Here is a 22,497-nt window from a genome sequence, read left to right on the forward strand (position 1 = left end):
TCTTATAGTGCAATTACCATGGGGAAGTTATTTGTAGGCCTTCTACTGAAAATGGGTTGTATTGAATACTCTGATATTATTGGCGAACACGCTTACAATTGAACAATTCTGATATTGAAGTTTATATTCATGTCGAGTATCCAATAATAATAGTAGTCCGTTCTTATGTATTATAGCGCATAATACTATGCACTTTCAAAGAGCTTCGGAAATAATTACCCTAGCTTTAGCTCCGGCTACCATTGGGTAAATCTTGACTTATAGGTAAATCAAGTTGACTATTCTCACATCAAAATAATGTTCAGTTATTTACGGTTATATTCGCCCCTTACTTGAATATATTATGCCAGTCCTGTTAGCAGTGGAGGACTCACGCAAAATCAAAACGAGAGATTGAGGAGAATACAAAAGAGAGCGTTGCGGATAATTTTTTGTAGGGATTATAATAACTATATACAATTTCACTTGCAAAATCTCAATTACAAAGATTAGATAAAAGACTCCAATATTTATGTGTTACGTTCTTCCAAAAACATTATCACTCACTGATCGATTTAAACAATTTCTCCCACAAAAACATTCTACTATATAGAACACTTATAAATTCAAAGAAAATTCCGGATTTTAAATGTAAAACCAGTCGCATGCCAAATAGGCCTATTCCAAATTTGATTCGACATTATAACAATAATTTGCTCATGTTTATATCTATTGTAATGATTTATAATTTAAATGTCTTGATTCCTGTACATTCTTTTAATGATTCTTTATATCGTACCGGTATGGTTGGAATGCTCCCCAGGGAGTGGAAAATGTGTATACATTGTGTGCGGGTAAGCCTGAATCCGATGACCGGGGTAATAATATATCAAAGCGCTTAGCACATCGTCGGATTGATGTATTGAGCGCTTTACAGATATATAACTGTTGTATAATTTGTCTTAATAGTCCATTATTATGTTAACATATAATTGTGTTTATATACCTTCTTCTTCTTCTTTTTTCGGTTGAAATTATGTTCATTAACTGTTTTTTAATTGTTTATGGTATTTAGGCAGTAGTAACATGACACGTTTAAATAATCATTAACTAAATGTTATGTAAGTTTTTTACAATGTGTATAACCCATTCGTGTAATTTATGTGCAATTCAGATGTGAAACCACCATTCATGAAAGATGCAATCATACCATGTATCTATCTATCTATCATTTTATATACGACATGTATAAGGACTAGTTTTTAAAGCAATAATCATTAATCACTAGCTGGCTATTAAAAAAGTTATTATCCCATTTAATTTGATATTTTTCTTCTTCTGCTCTTCACCTTTTTTCGAGATACAGGGACAAAACTTAAAAGGCCCCTTGTATTCTCAGTGGCAAATAATAATAGATAGGGATTGCAACAGAGAGAGAGAGAGAGAGAGGGGGGAGAGAGAGGGAGAGAGAGAGAGAGAGAAAAAAAAAAGGAAGAAGATAGTTTAGATCCTTCTAAACAATCAACTAGTTTAGGAATTACTAAATAATTTCCTTTTAAAAATCCCCTCACACAAAATACCCTTTTTATCCTGTTTAAATCCGTATAAAATATATGTCGATAATTTTGACGGCATCTTTTTTGCATTTTATAACATGACCTTTTCGCAGGTTGCCGGCGTCTCTTTTTGATAGAAAATTTAGAATTCCAGGGAGTGTTTCATCAAACCTTAAAATTTATCTTAGAATTGATTTTCAAAATCGAAACCAATTTTAGTTGATGAACCACCCCCATAGGCTCGTACAAAGGTTGCGAGATATTTTATTTATAGTTAAGTTCCTTGAGTGTCGTGGTCGAGTGGTTTAATGCGCTTGACTGGAGATGCGAAGGTCGAGGGTTCGAATCCCGAAACGGCACTAATATCCTTTGGCAAGATATTAACCTGCACTTGTTACTCTCCACCTGCAGGTGTTAAATGGGTACCCAGTAGGATGCGACCGTTATTGTTGGTCAAACAGTAATTGAGCGTCAAGTAACGCCTGGCTGGAATGCTCCCAAGGTAGTGGAGATTGTGCACACAGTGTGTGCGGGCAATCACTGAATCCAATGACCGTGGTTATAGTAAAGCGCTTAGATACATTGTATTAAGCGCTATATTAGGGCTAAATATTATTATTATATTATTATTATTATTATTATTATTTCATTTATTTGTTACGAATAATAATTGTATTTTGATAGTCAGAATGTTAGAAAGGGCAAGCCATAAAGTTTATCCTATACCTGGTTACAAATTAAGTATGTAATTTACTTTTTCGTAATTCAGGTGAATGATCGAAATAATTCGTATCAAATCTTTTCACAACTTTAGGCATTATGCATAAATTTGGTTACATTTGGTTACAATTTGGGTAAAACAAAAATATTCCAACTATATGAGCGACAGTGTATATAAATTATCTATTGATTATAAAAAGTGACTTTATTTAAACACTTGTTCATAACGATTTTACACGTTTGAATGTTAATATATAGTTCATGGTTCATTTTATTACCTCTTTCACAAACAATAAAAGTGTACATAGGATTTCAAAAAAAAGTAACAGGAACAGCAGATTATCAATATAACAAACATAATTTGAAGTGCAATATTAATATTCAACATACAACTCTTGTCATTAACAAAAGAAATTCTATAAAAAGTTACTTATGTATTCTAAGATCAAGTTTTGTACGTGAAAGAAAGAGGAGACCTTATAGAAGCTGGGCTTGTTAGATCAAGGTCCCCAAATATACCTGAATGCTTTAATTACTTTGAAGAGAAACAAATTAAAAACGAAACTCCCTTATAAGTGTATAAATAATTACAAAGAGGATTGATGTATATATGAAAATGAGAAAATGGAAAGATAATAAAATTATATAGCCTACAAAAGGCGGATTGCGAAAGCGCAAAAAAAAAAAAAAAAACAGAGAAAAGTTGAGAAGGTAGAAAGTTATATGTGGGGGAAATGGTGATGGGGAAGAAATAGGAGAGAGAGGGAGATAGGGGAGAAAAAAAGTACAATAGAGTAAAACAGAACAAACTGAGTTTGCTAATAAATGAAGACATTTTGGTAAAGTCAAAAGTAAGGGCCAGTCTGGAAAAGAGGGGGGGGGGGGGTATAGACAATGAAACAAAACAAGTAATTACATACTATCATAATAATTATGATGATAGTTTTTACATTAAACATTTTCAGCATAATTACTCAATAATGTAATTTCAGTTTGCGTTTAAAAACCGAGACACTGACAAAACAAGTTCCATCGAGGAAGTGAGCTTCAAAACTTGGGACCAGTAGCATTATGTATTATCAAAGGCAGTAATATTATTCTTACACGGTCGTGGAATGAGTTGCCTGTCTACTGAATTTGACTGTTCTTTCTAAATGATTGTACTATTATAACGCATTTGGGAGAGTACCATTTTCAAAATCATACATGATTGAGCCCGCTGCAAGAGCAGATATATTCTACCTTTAATATTATGAAACAAAACATTGGTATAAACACGATAATTGACATTAAAAACAATTCTAATCACCCTTTTGTGAGCGAATTTAGAATTTAGAATCAGCTTCTCGTCAATGTGTAACCCAGGAAACTTGGTAGAGGCTACCCCCCCCCCCCCCACCCACCCCACTCAGTGTTATTTAGGTATGCGTGTTCCCTCCTTTTGAAAACACCCCTTAAGTCCGGTGTGTTAAGTCAATTGTGTGTATGTACGAGCCGGACTTTGGTGCGTGAAAAGTACCCCTTTACCGGACATTTTGGTAACACACATGCGGTCATTCCGACCCCAGATTGGTTGGGGGGGGGGGGGGGGGGGGTGGGCGGGAGGTGACCTTCACAACGGAACAAAAAGTTTGCCTCCCGGTAAGCCTGTTAGGGAATTACTAAAAAGCATATAGTTTGTATTTAATTGAATGTTTAAAGACAACTTATTTACACGGATCCACAAAATAACTTTCTTTATATATTGACCGTTTCTAATAAAATTTCAGGATTTTTATGAAAAAAAATACTCAGATGAAAAATGAAAATCATATATCACATGATATTGCACATTCTTCCCAAATGGACGATTGTCAGATCTTATGCGTATGTTGGGCTTTACTGATTTCATTGCCTATAGGTCGATTTAATCCCTGGCGATACCAAAGAGATACCAGCCACCAGTGCTTATGGCACTGATCTGTACGGGAAAAAACAATCCGTAAAGATCAGTGGTTGGTTGCAGTAGTGTCCTTGGTTATACTGATAGTGAGCCCTCTGCGTCAAAAAACAATGTAATTTTCTTCACAAGTTTCTTTGACGTTGGACAAAATGGCAACGTCGGAATTTGTCAGTTCTGCGATACAGCGACAACAAGTTCAAAGAGCTATCTCTTTTGAAGGTCTGGCAGATCGTGTAGTTGCACAGGAGGAAGGTGTTCCACTCAACACACCATGGACATTTTGGTTGGAAAGGTAAGGCTATCTTTGTATCAACATTTGGGGTAGACCGAATTTTCCGTCTCTTTCGTTCGTTAGCCTCTTATTGGGGTAGGGTCGGCCGGTGTGGTAGGCGATTTGTTCCGGGTTCCGCGGAACAAATCGGCGCGCCGATTTGTTCCTCGGAACGAATCTACTGGATCGACTCGTTCGCAGATACGTTCGAAAGCCGCCGTTCTTATCCGACATAGGCCGAACGTTTCTGCTTATATAATCGCGTATATTTTTATTACTTGTGTCGAATAAACATGGTAAAAATAAATTTTAGCTTTATCTTGATACTTTTGTATTTATGAAGGGGTGACCAAAGTTCGCGCAGATTTTAGAACAAATTAGAAAATGTGATATTCGATCCATGTTTTCTCATATTCTACACAAATTTATTTATTTTAATTACTACCAAATGGACGGCAAAGTATTTTACTACCAATTGGTTCAACTACAACATTTATCGTCGAAGGATTTCGGAGATATCGCGATCTAAAAATTCGATGTCCGATCGTGCATGCGCGCTGCATCTAAAAAAGTCATAAAAACAACGAGACCTAAGTTCACGCACGGGGGTTTACAGCTGATTTATACAAAAATACGATCCATCAAAAATAAGGTAATTTCATAATTTGCAAGGCAAAATATCATACAACCAGACGGTACCACTTATTACTTACAATTTTGAGGATATCTGCTCTCAAAATGAAGATTTCCAGACCCTTATCGGTAAGTTGGTAATTTTTCGGAACGGACGCAAATAACTGCAAAATGTGCCGATCTTTTGTCAATATTTTCACAATTTCGCACCCAATTCCAAAGAAAATTTCGTTTCTGGGTAATTTTATGATCCTCTTTCCATTGGTGATATCAGATTTTCGAAATCTTACCGATTTTTTGAGAAAGCGAACTTTGGTCACGCGCGAACTTTGGTCACACAGCCATATTGTTGCAATTAAAACCAATATTATTTTTTTTGAATATTTTTTGTGTTGACCCCCCCCCCCCCCCCCCCCCCCCACCCCGCATCTCTTTCATTTAAACTAGAGTCTACATGTACATCATGCATGCAGCCCACATGCATAATTAGATTCTGTGATGATCGAAGCCCGGTAATAGGTGGTTGACGTAACACGATATCATATAAAGCAGCATTCAAACCAAATTAGAAGGCCTGATTAGAAAACACCCCGACATCTGCTTTTACAGGCAAACTAAGCCTATGGCAACAACTGCCCTTTTTGCTAGACCACCGAGTCCCCGTCGCTTCGCGACGGCGCTGTTTGTGGTCAATCATTGGCCGCAATTATCAACATATTTGAACAACGGGAATCTGCATTTCTATACAAAGTTCTCAAATTGGCAATCGTTGGTGTAGCTAATTTGGAAAAGTTTGATTGGTTGCAAAGGCCGACCAGAATAGTTCATTTTGCTTTAGGGGTGTACCATGGCGTGTATTCAATAATACGTGAGCACGCACGCTCTCCGATGAGATTCGGAACGGATCGCCTGGCCGGAACCGATCGCCTGTGACTAGCGGAACGAATCTACGAATCCGGAACAAATCGGCGGGTACATATCCAGGCGATCGGTTCCGGAGGAACCGATCGCCTGCACGGAACAAATCGCCTATGACACCGGCTCTCTCTTTAGAGACGGAAACCGTCTATACACATTCCCTTGATAACGCCACGGCCATTTCAGGTCGTAGCGTTTTGCCCCCAAATTCCCCCAAAATGTCATTTTACCTCGTGCATGTTATATTGTAAATTAGGCCTAGGCTATAATAAATCAGTTCCACTTACCAACTTGACTGAAATAATCAGTTTAATAGTCCCTTTTTAGGAATTTATGGGTCAAAATCGAAATCCATGTTGAAAAAGATTTTCAAAATGGATTTCGATTTTGACCCATAATTTCCTAAAAAGGGACTATTAAACTGATTATTTCAGTCAAGTTGGTAAGTGGAAACGATGTATTATAGCCTAGGCCTTATTTACATGTGGATATGCACGAGGTAAAATGACATTTTGGGGGATTTTGGGGGCAAAACGCTACGACCTGAAATGGCCGTGGCGTTATCAAGGTAATGTGTATAGACGGTTTCCGTCTCTAAAGAGAAAGCCGACCCTACCCCAATAAGAGGCTAACGAACGAAAGAGACGGAAAATTCGGTCTACATTTGGGGGTGATTTACAGTTAACACTAGGGTCTACGCAATCAAAGTTCGCCGGTACCGGTGTTGTGTAAACGACCACAATAATAATGCGGCTCAGGCGGTGGGGCCCCTGCACTGCTGCAGACCAGCACAACAGTTATGAGTTAAATTTAAACGGCGCTTGTTCACAAACCTATCCAAAATTCGACCAGTACCTCCGGCGTGGAGATACCCCACTACAACATACCCAAAATGAAGTAAATATTCATCAAATGTTAAAATAAAGATCATGAGTTGAAAGTCGTTATGTTTATTACCCGTTTCGTGTCAATTTTCAGGTTGTCTGTCTGTGTGTACGAAGACGCTCTTCGTTTGAGCGGACGATCCTTATTCTTGGACCTCGCCCCTACTGGTTATCCAGTTATATACATCAGAGGTCGAAATCGTGTCCAAAAATAAAGAAACTTGCACTGATATTTTTCACTGTCGCGTGTTGTTTTTCCCAGCTATCCAGCTATACTAGATCTACACGTAGAAGAATCCCCTATCCAACTCAGTGAACGGAAATACATGCCGCTGATTGGCTGATCGCGCGACCCTCGCTTGTCTGCTAGCTGCGAGGCATGGGCGATTCGCTACACTGTGAGCGGTGTATTGTACCGTGTATTGTTGCGGCCGTGTTGCGGAGCGGGGCCCTGCACTTAACGCGAACACCAAGCAAAAAATGGCGCCCAAAGACACATTTAGTGTATATGGTTTCAACGATGTCGCTCTCTACACACTCATGTCGCTCACATAAAATTTGCACGTAGCTTTACACACACTTCAACCTACACATACATATCCTTTACAAAAACTTCAGACGAAATCATAAAAAAATATGACTGACCGAAACAAAGAACCACCATACGATTTTGCTGAAAGTACCTAGAAATATCGATGACACAGATGGCGAAAAAAATTGTTCAAAAATTGAAGTCGGGATGGAAATATAACGAGTTTGATATCAACGTAATCGAGAAGTAGCAGGCAGAAATCATCGCACTCATAGGTTTAACATTGTGGGAAAATATGCAAATGAAATGAGTAAACACCCAATCAACTACGAGCATCTTGTCGCTAGCACTTTTATGAATGAAAAATGACGTCAGTCGGGCTTGAGCAAACAGAAGAGCCCATTACGCATGCGCGAGTTTTGTGTGTAATTCTTCTTCGTGCTATAGTCATCATCATCATCATCATCGATATACGGGAGTGAGGTAGTCCTGTAGGTCTCCCGGTCATCTTCCAAGATATAGTCTAAGTTCAATTGTCAGTTTGGGACTTAAGACGTAGTGCAGAATGCGTGGATGTCAGGTTATATGAAATTGTTTAACAAGTCGGTGTTTATCTAGACCAGTTTATAAAGATACCTATGTTGCGTGCAGTGACTAGAGGTTCTGGTTGTTTATTCCATAGCTCGATGACACGTTTACTGATAAAACAGCCTCTGACTGTCTGACATTAAGCTTGCGATGAGTGTTAAACAGTTTCAATGGATGTCCACAAGTGAATTGGTACTCTGGTCTCTTAAAGAAATGTTCTGGACTGAGTTTGTCGATTCCATGAAGTATCTTGTAAACCTGGATCATATCGGCCCTCTCACGCCTGTAGCAAAGTGAGAGTAGATTGAGTTTCTTAAGTCTTTCAGGATAGGAGAATGAACTCATACCAGGAATCATTCTTGTTGTTCTGCGTTGCACAGCTTCAATCTTGCGGTCATCTGCCATGAAACAGGGATTCCATGATACAGTACAATACTCAAGATGTGGGCGTACCAGGGTTTTGTACAGAGGTATGAGGATGTCCTGATGGGTATTGACAAACACTCTTGATGATCCCCAACATCTGGTTTACCTTTTGTATCATAGCTGCGATATGTTTCCGGAAAGTCAAATCCTTGTCAACTAAAACCCCCAGATCTCTTTTTGCATCAACGTTCTCCATGACGTAAGTCTGTTGAGGGTTGTTGTAACCTAGATGAAGGGTTTTGCATTTTTGAGAGTTCAGAGGAAGTTGCCACTTAGACGACCAGTAGTCTCAGTACTTCGGTAATCAACTTGGCTAATAATAAATAAGCCATAAAAAACTTGGTCCACATTGTACTTGATAATAATTAATAGCGATTAGTGTCAAACCGTCCACGCATGGAGTTAGCTAAATTCGGCAAACTCAGTGCGTGCACCTTCATAAAACTAATTGCTAGTATAGTATTTTAGCATGAAATAGGTATCAAAATGGCAAGGCTAAAAGTCTAAAACTGTTCCTTTTTTGTGTGCACCGCATTTAGACTATTTGCTTTTCAGCCAGAAACAAGATCCCGAACTCTCGTAAGACTAAGACTAGAGGTCATGCAGTATTTTGTTATTTAAATCAGCCCTGTAAGTCGGCCCTGAAAAGACTTTCTGAAAATAACAATTGTTTTATTTCAACGTTGATGATGAGGAAAAGTTTCATTTTTCCTTGATCCATAAACTGTAAAGTTATACAAAATTTCAAATTGTTCTTTTTTTGTCATAGATCTATGCCAATTGCCACAGCAGCAGAGGTAGAGGCCAATTTGGAAGAAATATACACTGTGAAAACGGTAGAGGTAAGAAATGCATGTAATCAAACATATATTAAACTTAGGCAATGAATGACATTGTTTTTTCTACTCTGGGCCTGGCTGGAGCAGTGTTTACTTCTATACATTCCTTATGTGTTTATCTCTTCTGGCTCACAGCATATAATTTAACAGAAAATAGGAACATTAGTCATGTTCATTTATATGATATGATGTTATACTAAGTTTTTAATTTGTTGCTTTCATTCAGTTCAATAAGATTTTTTTTTTCTCTGATAATCAAGTTTACTCTCAGTCAAAATAAAAACAAAACAACAGCAATATCAACACTTTTGAACAGCTTGCCTTCTTTCCCTACACTTCAAATTCAGAAATAAATTGTATTAACTTAACAGAAATACATGTTTTTTCAGTTTTCTGCAAGAAATTATTGTATAAAGTGTCAACACTACCTTTCCGTTAAAATTCTGATCTTGTACTTTCAGAATTTCTGGGGAGTTTACAACAATATTCCAGATGCCAGTGACTTGCCCCTTCGTTTCAGCTACCACCTGATGAGGGGTAATGTAAAGCCCCTTTGGTAAGAACACTACATGCTTAACTCATTGACATCTGAATTCTCTCATTGCCCATGGCACAGTATAGGAAGCACCTTGTTCCCATAGGCAGTGGCATCTATGAAATATATGAAGGAAAATGGTGTACGATAATCCAAATGATAGAAAATGACATATTAAAATAAGAAAAGATGGCGAAAGATATTCTCTGTATGAAGTAAAACGACATAAGATAATCCTTGTATGACATAGATTTGCACAAGTTAATCCTTAGATGAAGTAAGATGGCATAAGATAATCTTTATTAGATATAAGATTGCATAAGATAATCCTAAGTAAGATGGCACAAGAATGAAGTACGATCGCTTTTCCTTACAGTAATTAACGGTGTATAAACCGCCCCCGTGTAACCCCACCCCTCTTTTACGCCATTAAAAAAAAATAAAAAAATTTGCAGACTCTGTCGGCAGCAAGCTAGGTCCATGTTAAAAAACCCACGCAGGAAGGCCTTTCATTTTACTGCGAGGTGCAGCTGAATGTGTAACATCATTAATATAAATTAAAAAACAGTAGAGGACCAAGGATAGAACCTTGTGGTATGCCGTGTACATGTAATAGAAGAAAAATTGGAAGAATTATCATTATAAAATACATATTGAGATTTATCAGAAAGATTACTTTCAAACCAAGATGACAGACAAATTTGAGTGTTGTTTTAGTTTCCGAGTGGTGAGTCAACACACCGATTACTGAGCTGGGAGACATTGCCAGGCATAGCGCCAGGTGGAGGGGCATAAATCAAAACTTTAAAAATAAAAAAAATAAAAAATTGTGTACCGTGTATAAGACGCACACCCGACTTTCAATTTTTTTCGGCGGCAAAAAAGTGTGGTTAATACACCGTTAATTACGGTATATGAAAAGAATTATGAAGAGCGTTGAATCGTTTAGTGTTTCCTACTACAGTCAAACCTGCTTTAGTGACCACCTGTCTACAAAGCCCACCTGTCTACAAAGGCCACATTTGTTGTTTCCCTTGAAAATGGTTTCTCATTGAATCATGTAATAAAGGATCCTGTCTACAAAGACCACCTGTCTACAAAGGCCACTTTTTGTGTTTCCCTTGGGTGGTCGCTGTAGACAGGTTTGACTGTACCATGTGATTGCAGCCATTTGTATTGTAAGGGTTTCAAAATAATACAGTGTATACTAGTGTATATTCATTTTTCATGTGTACCAGTAAGCATTTTTTTACCTAAAAGTAACTATATACATATTGATATTCAAAAATTGCAATAACGCTTTATTCATATGGCAGGTCTTTTTTTTCCTCCAGCTTCTGTTGTATGCGTATTATGTTTATAAATTTGTTTTCAAACCTCAATGATCATTTTACATGAGAATAAGTGTATTTAAGTGTAGGTGTAGAATGGTATTCATTAATTCTATTTGGGACAGTATATAGTTCTCTATAAAATGTACTAGTATAAATCCCATATGATGGCTTTTAAATGTTCTTTCTTTTTATTGCTATCTGAATTGTAGGTTTAAGTAATAGTTGATACTTATTGAAACTTAAACTATTCATTTAATAACAGAACTTTTTACTTTTCCTCAGGCCAATGTCACTTTTCTAACAGTTTGTTTTCTGAATTTATTTTATATTTATTTATAGGGAAGACCCATGTAATGCACAAGGAGGAGACTGGAAGTTCAAAGTTCAAAAGCAAAATACGGTAAGTAGTGTGATCGTCTCTTGACAACTTTTTTATATCTGGTCTACTCTCCAAAATTCTCTCAGCATACCGAAGCTGTGACGTCTTAAAAATCTATTTTTAGAATTTCTCAATTTTCTTTCATTCATCGAAAGCCAATTGAATATGTTAAGTATTGGCTGAGATATGACCATCTGAATAAAAAGATTTCCTATAAGAGTTCAGTGTTATATTGCTCTGAAAAAAAATAACACTGAACTCCTATAGGAAATAGGAAGTCACACTTCACCACTCTATAATGCAAAGGTGTGCATGATATTGGTTAGTTGGTTGAAATTCCTATTGGCTTGTTTGTTAATTGTTTGCTTGTAAACTATATTTTCCTTCATAAATTCTCATCATTTTCATTGTACTAACTCTCATCCTATTTTCTGTTTACTTCATTTCTCTTTATGAGTAATTTTTGTGTGTATTATTTTTTTCTCTCTGGATAGACCAAACTATGGAAAGAAGTGCTACTAGCAACAGTAGGGGAACAGTTTGCAACAAGCATATCACCAGGTGATAAAATATTGCATGGTGTTGATTTCAGATGGAAAGAAATTCATTTGGTAAAAAACATTGAAAAAAAGGAAAGAAATGTAAACTGTTAATGCTTTCTTCGACACCAGTCCTTTTGCTGCCAATTTTCTGAAATTTTATATCTACTTATGATTTTGTTAATAACAATTTATTACAAGATATTCAAATGATTTTTATTGATGTATAGATCATTCAGACCTTCTGTAAATAATTTTTTTAAAACCAGTCCTGCTATGTTGCCCCAAAAAAACTTTATGGGAAATCATCACATACATATACTGTGATATGCATCTTTAATGTTTAAGGAATGAAGTATCCATTGTTTATTTTATTCTATAATAAGAATGACTTTATAATTTGTTTATAATACAGTTAACTCTGCATGACTCAAAGTCATGAACATTATATTTTCCCTTTGTCAAATCAATTTTTTAGACCAAGCTTTGCCATACCGATACGTGTTATTTATACTTTCTAAGTTGAATTGTTGACTTTTTTTGGGGGGGGGGGGGGGGAGGTTGTCCTAATAGATTGGACTTATCCAAAGTTAACTGTTAATATTTTCAATACTTTTATACTAGATGATGAAATCTGTGGAGTGAGTGTTAGTATAAGGAACACCAATGATGTCATTCAAGTATGGAACAGGTACTCCAGGTTCTCTGAACAGGCCTCCATAGTGGAAAAGGTCCAGACCCTAACACCAGACATAGATTTCAGGGCAACTTTCTACAAACGTAAGTAGGGTAGCGAGGATTGTGTGTCTGTATCTCTGTATACTTATTAAAAGTATAGCTGTCATATTCCCACAAAACACTATGGATATTTGCCATTAATGATATTTTCAGAGATTTGAAAACATTCATAATCTATTGTACTTGTACAGTGTATAGAGAAACTGAACTGTTAATTAAGTGCCTTAGAAATATTATAGTGTTATATATTATTATTATTGCATACAAACTTGTTTATATTATACCCGTAGTTTGGATAAACAATGTCAGGACGTACAAAGTGTCAGCAAACCTTGTATTTTGAGTTTGTATATTATCAGGGGAAAAAAAAGATGCAGATAGGTATATAGTCTGATGAAGGGTTGGGGGGGGGGGGGGGGGGGGAGGAATGATTATGTGGAGGCGGAAGACAAACATAAAGTGTGTGGTGAAAATAACAGTGAAGGATAAATGATTACAAGTAGAGATGGAGATTACCCCACCCATCACTATAGGTCTTCTATACACCGTATTTAACTGGTGCAGTGATTTATTTATTTCCCACTTTTAGATAGTGATATGATGTTAGAAAAATTGTGACTTTTGTGCTGTCATCATAACTTACCTTCTGTTCTGATCATCTTTCTCTACAGCACATCATCAACATGACTCATTTGAGAAGAATAGGCCATAGTCAGAGATCCTTCAGCTTGTATTGTTACTGTTAAAGGTAGTGTGTCCTTCCATTGATCAAGAGGATTAAATGGGATGCAACCTGAGTGATGTTGATCAGCTGCCCATCAATCCTGGGTGATCGTGTGCAATGTTTTACTTCTAGTATCAGCCATACTATTAGCTGATTGACAATGGAGCAACATGCAATTCATTGACTTGTTAGAAAAATATGTGAATCAGGGCTAACTCTGCCAGTTGGCTAAGTCTGCAAAGCCCAAAAAGCGAGACGGAGTAAGTCTTAAGGGATTGAAGTGGTCACATAGAGTTTCGTAAATTTTGCATTGAGTATGAATTTTGAAACCCCTAATATCGGGATTTTAGTTGATAGGAATATGGAAAGCAATTTAATACTAAAGAAGTAATGATGCAAATTTTAGGATTTAAAGTTGTATAGAAACAAGAAATTCAGGGCTGTTGATTTACTTACTCCCTGGATGGAGTAAGCCCAGTCCCGTACATACATACATACATACAGACAGACGTTAACAATATCTACTGCATCAGTATAGAATCCTTAGAAGTGCTCTATAAAGAAGCAAAAAATGAAGTACGCCGCCATTAACCATGCACACATCCGTGCTTCACAGCATGTTTTTTATTGTTTATCTACCATGATTTGATTTCATACTTCAAAGAAGAAAAAAGATAACGACTTATTTTTTAGACATCGACAGGCTAAAACTTTTGACGGATTTGATTAAAGGATTCATAACATGAGTAATTTCTCATGTTTTATTGTTTTTATCGATATTTAAAAAACAAATTTTCAGTCCATATGCCACTGGTATACTCTACTTTCAGTAAATAGAGGTAGTACATTTGTCATGTGCAATAGGTTTGAAAAATGTAATATTTCAGGTTTGAAAACACAACAAATCTTTTTTATCTAGCCACAGTTTTATGCAGCCTAGGCTAACTGGACAGACGGTATGATTAATTCTAATCTTGGTAATATATATGTCACTCCCCTTTTCTGAATGTAATCAACAAATCAAGAATGATAGAAAATTTAAATACGTAAAATACTGTTGGCCTTACTATCACCTGAGGGTGGAACAACAGTGAATTTTGTTTAGCATCTGCACTTTAAAGGCCTTCAGTACTAGTGTAAAGGAGGGATTAGACCACACTGCAAGATTACTGGACAGGTGGTTATCTCATCAAATCAGCTTTCAAATAACATAAGAAAAAGAGGATCATGGGGGACCAATGGTCACCGATTAAGCATTGTTTGTTATATAGAGGGCGCAAGTATCTACAAGTAGTGCAGTGTGGCTTTAATATCAAGTGAACATCAAGTTCAGCAACTAGGTTCCATCTCTTTGATTCATGTTAGCAAAAGTAGGAATCATTCATTCGACTGAAATAACATAACTGCCTATTTTAGATATCAACTCCTGCTATTGTATACATCATTGCAAGGAGTGTTTTTTTTAATTATACTTGTAGAGATTATACTTTCAACTCATTTGAAAGACCATGTACTTGATTACAAGGATAGTGTAACTCTACATATACAAGTGCATGCACATGACTTTGACATTATAGCAGTACGCATTGTAATCCAGGGCTCCACTCGTAATTTTTTGGAAGGGGGCCCAGATTTAATTTTTTATAGAGTCCCTATGCATGAGTGCTATGTTTAAAACTATTTTGATATTTTGGTAATCCAGACTTAGATTTTGGGTGCCAGTGTGTTCCAGGCACCTGTTAGTGTCTTAGTCCCGCACTATCAATAGGGATTAGCAATATTGTTGTTATAGTGAGTATGGGAGAAAAAAAATACCCCTAGGAAGAGAAAAGAAGGGATCTAGTACTTGAAGAGATAAAAGGGATGAAAGTTTGCTTCATTGTTAGTAACACAAAAGACATCCTAGTCATTGTTCTGCATAGCCAGCATACAAAAAACTTTCTTTATTTCACAGCAAGTAGGTGTGAAAATGGTGGTAATTTTTTTTCCTGATTGTTCTGATCTTATTTGCTCTTTCAGATTATTTTGTAGCCATGTGTGTATGGTTCATTCTAGAAGTGTGAGATTCATACAAAAGTTGAACTTTTATTGGTTATCTTTTTCTTTGGTATAAGGTAGCAAAATTTCTTTCCAAAAACATGGTAGAGCTATGTAAAATGAATATTTACATGAGGCCCACGTCAAAAAACTTGACATTTGACCTGGTGAAATTCATGTTAAAAATAAAGGTGAGTTCTGGTCATTCGATTGCATTGCGAAAGAAAAGGTGTGGAATGGATCAGAACAAGTTGATCATGTAGCATGTAAGTAATGGTGTGTACTGCAAAGTTCTGGAGTCATCAAAATCATAATAAATTTGGCCCAGTCTTGGTAAAGTAACAAGCACTGTACACAGAAAGATGTATATGGAACAACCGGTACACAAATGGTGTCGGGACTACTAACCTTGATTTCCTAATCTTTCTATGCTCATTACTCAGCCAGTATACATTTTCTACCAAAATTGTTTGACAAATGACATTTATTTTTAATCTTGAACATTCAGTGTAAGTTTCGTTAGATTCTGTGACAATTCATTTTCTTTTTTGTTACCAGAGCTCACCTTTAACTTAATGTGTGTCTGCTGTCACCAGATACAATTTTTTGGGGTTGGTAAACAGAAAAATTTAAACTCATGTCAAAATATGCAGAATTAGATCGTTTTTTCCCACGTCTTATGAATGTAGCTTGAATTCAAGTTCCTAATCTCAGAGCTTCAGATCTAAATGTTTGTTGATATTGGCTTTATTATCATTTTATCTTTCTTTTGCATGAAGTCAATTTGAAATTCTCAGTGTTCATAATTTTGTTGAAAATCAACTATTTAGAGCAAACATTCATCCTCAACTGGAATCCGTCCTCGCATTTAGTGTGTGAAATGATTTGCCCTTGCTTGTACTCATATATGTTTCATTCTTTGCAAGAGATAAAGAGAGAGCTCTTGTCTGAACTCACTACCTTATTTTCTTCTTAGCAGGTTGTTTGTAAGATAGAGGTTGATAGAGGCGCATCCTTATTATTGATATGCTGCCCTCTCTATGGAAGTTGTGATGAGTCCAAAGATGCCCATATTAAAATTCATAGTAGGGATAAATAGGATATGCAAGACAAAGTGTTTGACTGATATATGAAGAGTGCGCACACACAAAACTTCAAATCAATTTTGATTGAATGGAATATGAAGAGTGCACACACAATACTTCAAATCAATTTTGATAACTCAATAAGGTTTATATGTGAGTTTATTCTAAATTTTAGAATGGTTGTTAACTTTGAAAAGCAAGTTTATTTTATCACCTTGTTAAATGAGGTAAAAAACATATGTTGATTTGCATGTTTGACTGATAGTAAATAAGTTTGTAGTTCCCAATTTTAAAATAGGAGAAAGATGTAACTGATCTACTTTTTTTATTTTTTGTAATAACACCATTTAGCCTTTAGGCTTGTCTCTTTTTAATCCCCCACCATTAAGAGGTAATTATTCAAAATCTAAGTGATTCAGGCAGTTTAGTTTAAATTTATTGAAAAAGAAAGCAACAAACAGAGAATATCTATTTTTATTTTTATGAAGTCATTCTTGCATTACTTTGGTTTAGTTAGGCAGTTGCAGAAGACAGGCTTTAAAACAAAACTAAGATACCAATAATTCAATTGGGTCTTGAAGTATTATAGTTCTTGCAATTTCTCCTGTTTAATAGCAACAAAACTAAGATACCAAGAATTTAAATGGGTCTTGAAGTATAGTTCTTGCAATTTCTCCTGTGTAATAGCAACAAAACTAAGATACTAAGAATTAAAATGGATCTTGAAGTACAGTTCTTCCAATTTCTCCTGTTAGCAACAAAGACCCAAATAAAGTCAGCTCTAATTCAGGGGTACTCCTTAGAACTAATGATAAGCTTTTTTCTTGTGATCTATTAAACAATGCTAAGACTCAATTGTTGATTTGAGTATCAGATTTAGGAACCCATTTATAATGTGCTATCATTAAATCTCACATCAGCATTTGAAAGAGTGTGGTTATGATTATTTGTATATGTTTATATTTTACTGCCTTTTAAAAAAAATAGTTTTTAGTTATAGGTAGTATGTTGTTTATAAGACATTGGCAATCACTTTGCATTATAGTCGGCCAAGGATATCATAAATTGGTATACTGATATGTATTGTAGAAAATTGAGTTTTGTTTCTTGTATTTGAACATGATTGTCGTGATACTTGTCATTTGTAGAAAAATTCATTTATTGCATCTCTCTCTCTCTCTCTCTCTCTGACTGATTTTTACATGCTATATATGCTTGGGATTTTAATTAAATTATTTTGATTCCAAGAAAGGACTGGCATAGGAACTTGGAAATGCAGAGAAATTTGTTGGCCAGCAATATGTAGAGATCTTTGACATTTGTGTTTGAAGTAATTATAAATGTTATGTCATGTTTTAGAATTTATTTTCTTAATGTATATACTGTATTTGAAGAAAGGATTGAATTATCTGTTTGCTCGTAATGAACTAGAATTATATTTTTGTAAGAGGAAAAGGTATATTGTGCATTGATATTAGTGTATGTTGGAAAAATAAAAGGTTACAGATGTTTAATAAATTACACTTTAACTATTTCCCTATGTTCAGATACTTTATGCATATTCCACACACAAAAACCCATGGTACTTCATGTCTCGGATCTATCTAACACATAAGCATATGTAGTGTTAAAATGTAAATTCTGGTCTTATTGAAATACTGTCAAGGAACTGATATCTATGTAAACAGGTCTTTTGGGGTAATTTTAGGGAAGAAACTTATATCTATCCAAACATATGGCATATTAAGCTCATGTAAGGACACCCTTAAGTATACCAAATGAAAAAAAAAGTAAATATATTGTATGAAATGATTTTTGCCATGATGTAAGTGTAATTTAGATGTTTTAGCCACTTAAAGTTTGATGCATGTGACTGGGTTTTTTTTAAACATTTTTATTTTCCCCAAAGCTTTATATTCTTTGCTGCTCTTGATTGGACGAATTGCATTTTAGATTTAAAATGCAACATATTGAAATTGGTAACATCAAACTGTGAGAGATTGCAAAACTATCACAGATTGCAAAACTATCAATATAATTTAGAAGCAAACTTTGATATTGAGCTGATGCAAAGTTGTGGGAAATTTTAACTTTTAGCTTATTTAAATGATGAGGCATAATACAGTCAAACCTGTCTACTGAGGCCCTGCAAGGTAACTAGGGAAAGCAACCACTGAAGTAAGGTGACCTCTGTAGAGAGGTGGCCACTATAAGACAGGTTTGACTGCTATTTCTGTTAAATATGTTACACTCTATGAACTGTGAATGGATATGCATTTTCCCCCTCTATATAGTATTGACTGCACATGTAGGCAGATTAACATGGTAATATATTATTTACCTCATTACCGATACCGGTAAATAGTTTACACAAAAGCACTTGATAGAGCATTTAACATGTATTTAACTTTGTGCCACCCTTCCCAAACGGAAAAGGAGTAAAAAGAGTTTGCAACCAGTTAATGCTGAAGAAGTGAAATGGTCAAATTGTATTTCATTTGCAATCTGTTCTCTAAAATTGTATCCATCATTTCAAGCGTTTTACTGAGTTTACTAAATACATCAAGTGCTGAATTATAGAAATCACATTTAAACCAAGCTGCCATGTCATTACATCTGTATTACACCTCTGCATTGTAGCTGAATATTCATATTTATATCAACCTGTATAAAACCTAAATATGCAGTTATAATGTATCCTAATAGATGAATCTCCTGAAATTTGTAGTGGAATTTTTGTTGTGTTAGATAATATAATAATATATATTTAAAGATGTGTGAATGTTTTTATTTTTAATATGTTTGATTTTATCTTTTTAAAAATAAGTTCTCTTTAATTTCTTTTTTTTTAGTCTCAAAGGAATATCGGAGTTCATCAAATTTAGATAGCTTTGCTAGACTCATAGATGCATTTGCGAAGCAGCTTTAATGATTCCATCTCATATTGGCAAATATAGAATGCACTATTAATGTTCATATTAATGTCCAACTTGGGTTCTGTTTTCTTCATACTTCTTTGTTAGCCCATAGAATGTGATATGCAGCTTTTGAGGTTTATTTTACATTTTCTAGCTGTAGAATTTTTTAGGTGATTGTAGCACTTTGAAAATATTTTTTTTCCTGTTTTCATTAGAGTAGATATTGCCTGAAAAATTCCAAGTTTATCCAAGTTAACATTTATTTTCATTTTTGTTTTATGAACAGTTTGACCAAGTTTGTTAATATATTTTAAAAGACTGCATTTCATTATGTCACATGTATGTATTAACATATTTATGAAATCGACCGTCTAAAGAATGACATATCTATATGACACTTGATTCACATAAATGTTTGCCTCTGCTAATGTTGTAAAAAGGAAAATTTATTTTATACATGTACATAAGAAAGTAATAGAAATGTACACTTGAAGAATAAAACAAATAATATAAAATAGTTTGTAATTGTTTTCTTTTCTTTGTACATGTACGTGTAGAGCATTAACGACTTAACTGGAAAAATTGAGGTTAACCGCAGAGTTGGTCAATGTTATTAACTTACTCATATATTAGGACATACGGGGGTGTGCCACTCTAATGGGTCACTTTTTCACAAAAAATCCCTAAACATGGGCCCCACTTTTAACAAAAATACTATTAAAAATGGGTCAGTTTTTTTAAATTTTTTTCTAATGCCCGAAAAACACCTGAAAAATGTGGAAAATGGGCATTTTTTTTCGAGAAAACTGCCCCCGAAAAATGGTTATGGGTTTCGAGGCTTGAGCGGCACACCCCTTCCCAAACCAAATCTGAGTACCCCCCCCCCCCCTCACAACTACAATCGACCGATTTGCTATTCCCGTTTGGAAATTATATACCAGAACTGCATATTTTGAGATTTTCATGGTCGCAGCTACCATGGATCAAATAAACTTACTGTAGGCGCTTTTTGAAATTTACCGGGAGCACCAGTCAATTTTTGATTACAGGTATTATTGCTCAAAAACAGAAGTGTTTAAGAGGCTAAATTTTCTAGTGCTTACGGTATAATACATCCACAGGGGCATCCAAATGTATCAACATTTTAAAGAATTACTAGTATCCAGTGGCGTACGCAGGATTTTTTCAAGGGGGGGGGTTTTAAAATCGGGTCCAAAATTTCGCAACGACTCAGGAAAATTTGAAAAATCGCGGGGGGGGGGGGGGGGGGGGGTGGGGGGGGGGGGTAAGCGGACACTTTTTTGGGGGGGGGGGGAGTCAAAAAAAAATCGCAACGACTCAGCCAGCCGAAAAGTCGCCCAGGGGGGGGGGGGGGGGGGGGGTGGGTGGGGTAAGCGGAAACTTTTTTTTTTTTTTTGGTCCCAAAAAAAAATCGGGGGGGGGGGGGGGGGGGGGGGGTAAGAGGACACTTTTTTTTTTTTTTGGTCTCGAAATTTGAAAACTTGACATTTTGCTCTGTTGGGGGGGGGGGTAAGGTCACCTTTCTTAGGTCAGCCATGCATGGGGGTAATTTTTTTTTTTTTTTTTTTTTTTAATAATAAAAAAAAAAAAAAAAAAAAAATCCAAAGGGGGGGGGGGGGGGGGGGTTTAGGGATTTTTTAGGGGGGTTTACACACATAAAAATACAAGGGGGGGGGGTTTAACCCCCCAAACACCCCCCCCCCTGCGTACGCGCCTGCTAGTGTCCATCCGATTATCAAAATTTCCCAAAACTTTGCAAATGAGAAAGAGAAACATAAAACGAATAAGGGATGAGTCTGAGATGATATGACAGCATGAAACAGGCCTGCGATGCCTAGCTAGCCTGATTTGAGAGAGGAGGTATATAGAGTGGAGAAAATGACAAATAAAACAGTTACGCTTCACCGATTTTGGTCCTATCGGAATTTATAAAAACGACATCTGGCCCCTCCCCCTTATACTCTTATCAAAGAAAAACAGCTACAACTATGGTATTACATAACTTACTGTTTGTCGATTTTACATTCTAGTTAAGGATTGGAAATTGTCAGTTAATATGAATCCGATTTGTAAGACTCTGAGACTTATTTAATAAATAATATTAACAAAATATACTTTACATGGACAAAAATCTTTAAATCTATTTATTACAAATCAATACACATCCCCTGCCACTATTATGTGCGCAATCTGAGCGTTTATACCTGTGGTTTAAAATTGGCAACGTGCACGACGTTGTCTCCTAGATCCTATGCTATGCATTGTACTTTGTGCAATTGATAATAGAATGCGATGAAAATAAAGAAGTGAAGAAGTAAATCGCAACCATGGCGAGTAGAAATGTCTCTTCAAAGCTCCTGACGCCGCAAGAAAATGATATATTTTTCGGTTTGGTAGGAAGCAAAAGTGCGGTAAGCAAAGACTATGGAGATCTCATGAATTTTGATTTATATGTTTACAAAAGTCAAAACAACAGTGTTTTTAAGGATTGTCTGCTGCTTCCGGGTTAACAGTGCAGTCGTCGTACTCGTCGTACGTATACTACATGTAGCTAGCATGCATGCATCGCCATTGGCCATGCCCATTGGCATTGGCCATTGCAAAGTATTACTATTGATGATTATATGGTCGAGTGCAAATTTGTAACAGTTACAGTATTAACATTAACAGTTAGACAATTAATGAAACAAGTGTATTATCTAGATTTTACCAAATTAAAATTAGTGTTACTAGAGTAGTGTAAGATCGTTTTTAGATGATCTTCCAATTTCATTCTGATTTGGAATTTGATTTAATTTCTAGACTACTCTAATTTACGTTCAGTCGATCTTCACTCGGCCTCGGCTAGCTCGGGGTTTATGTCTCGTGATGATAATTGTTGAGAGAGGTGGAGGTCTAA

General features: G+C 35.8%; 2 protein-coding genes across 2 annotated transcripts in view; both read left to right on the forward strand.

Annotated features, from left to right (window-relative positions):
• The first annotated feature begins 4,346 nt into the window (after nt 1-4,346).
• On the forward strand, nt 4,347-13,525 carry eif4e3 (eukaryotic translation initiation factor 4E family member 3). The gene is given in 7 exon segments (NM_001098456.1): nt 4,347-4,489; nt 9,219-9,291; nt 9,750-9,844; nt 11,497-11,557; nt 12,031-12,097; nt 12,700-12,855; nt 13,485-13,525. Coding segments are annotated over 7 exon segments (636 nt in total).
• An 8,334-nt stretch (nt 13,526-21,859) lies between these two features.
• Nucleotides 21,860-22,497, forward strand: part of LOC592391 (neural Wiskott-Aldrich syndrome protein) — a 31,335-nt gene continuing 30,697 nt past the window's right edge. Inside the window, 1 exon segment of the mRNA XM_011663285.2 lies at nt 21,860-22,009. Coding sequence (XP_011661587.2) covers nt 21,926-22,009 — 84 coding nt within the window. The 5' untranslated portion in view covers nt 21,860-21,925.

This window comes from Strongylocentrotus purpuratus, unplaced genomic scaffold (genome assembly GCF_000002235.5).
Source record: "Strongylocentrotus purpuratus isolate Spur 01 unplaced genomic scaffold, Spur_5.0 spur5_scaffold_6, whole genome shotgun sequence".
Taxonomy (NCBI): domain Eukaryota; kingdom Metazoa; phylum Echinodermata; class Echinoidea; order Camarodonta; family Strongylocentrotidae; genus Strongylocentrotus; species Strongylocentrotus purpuratus.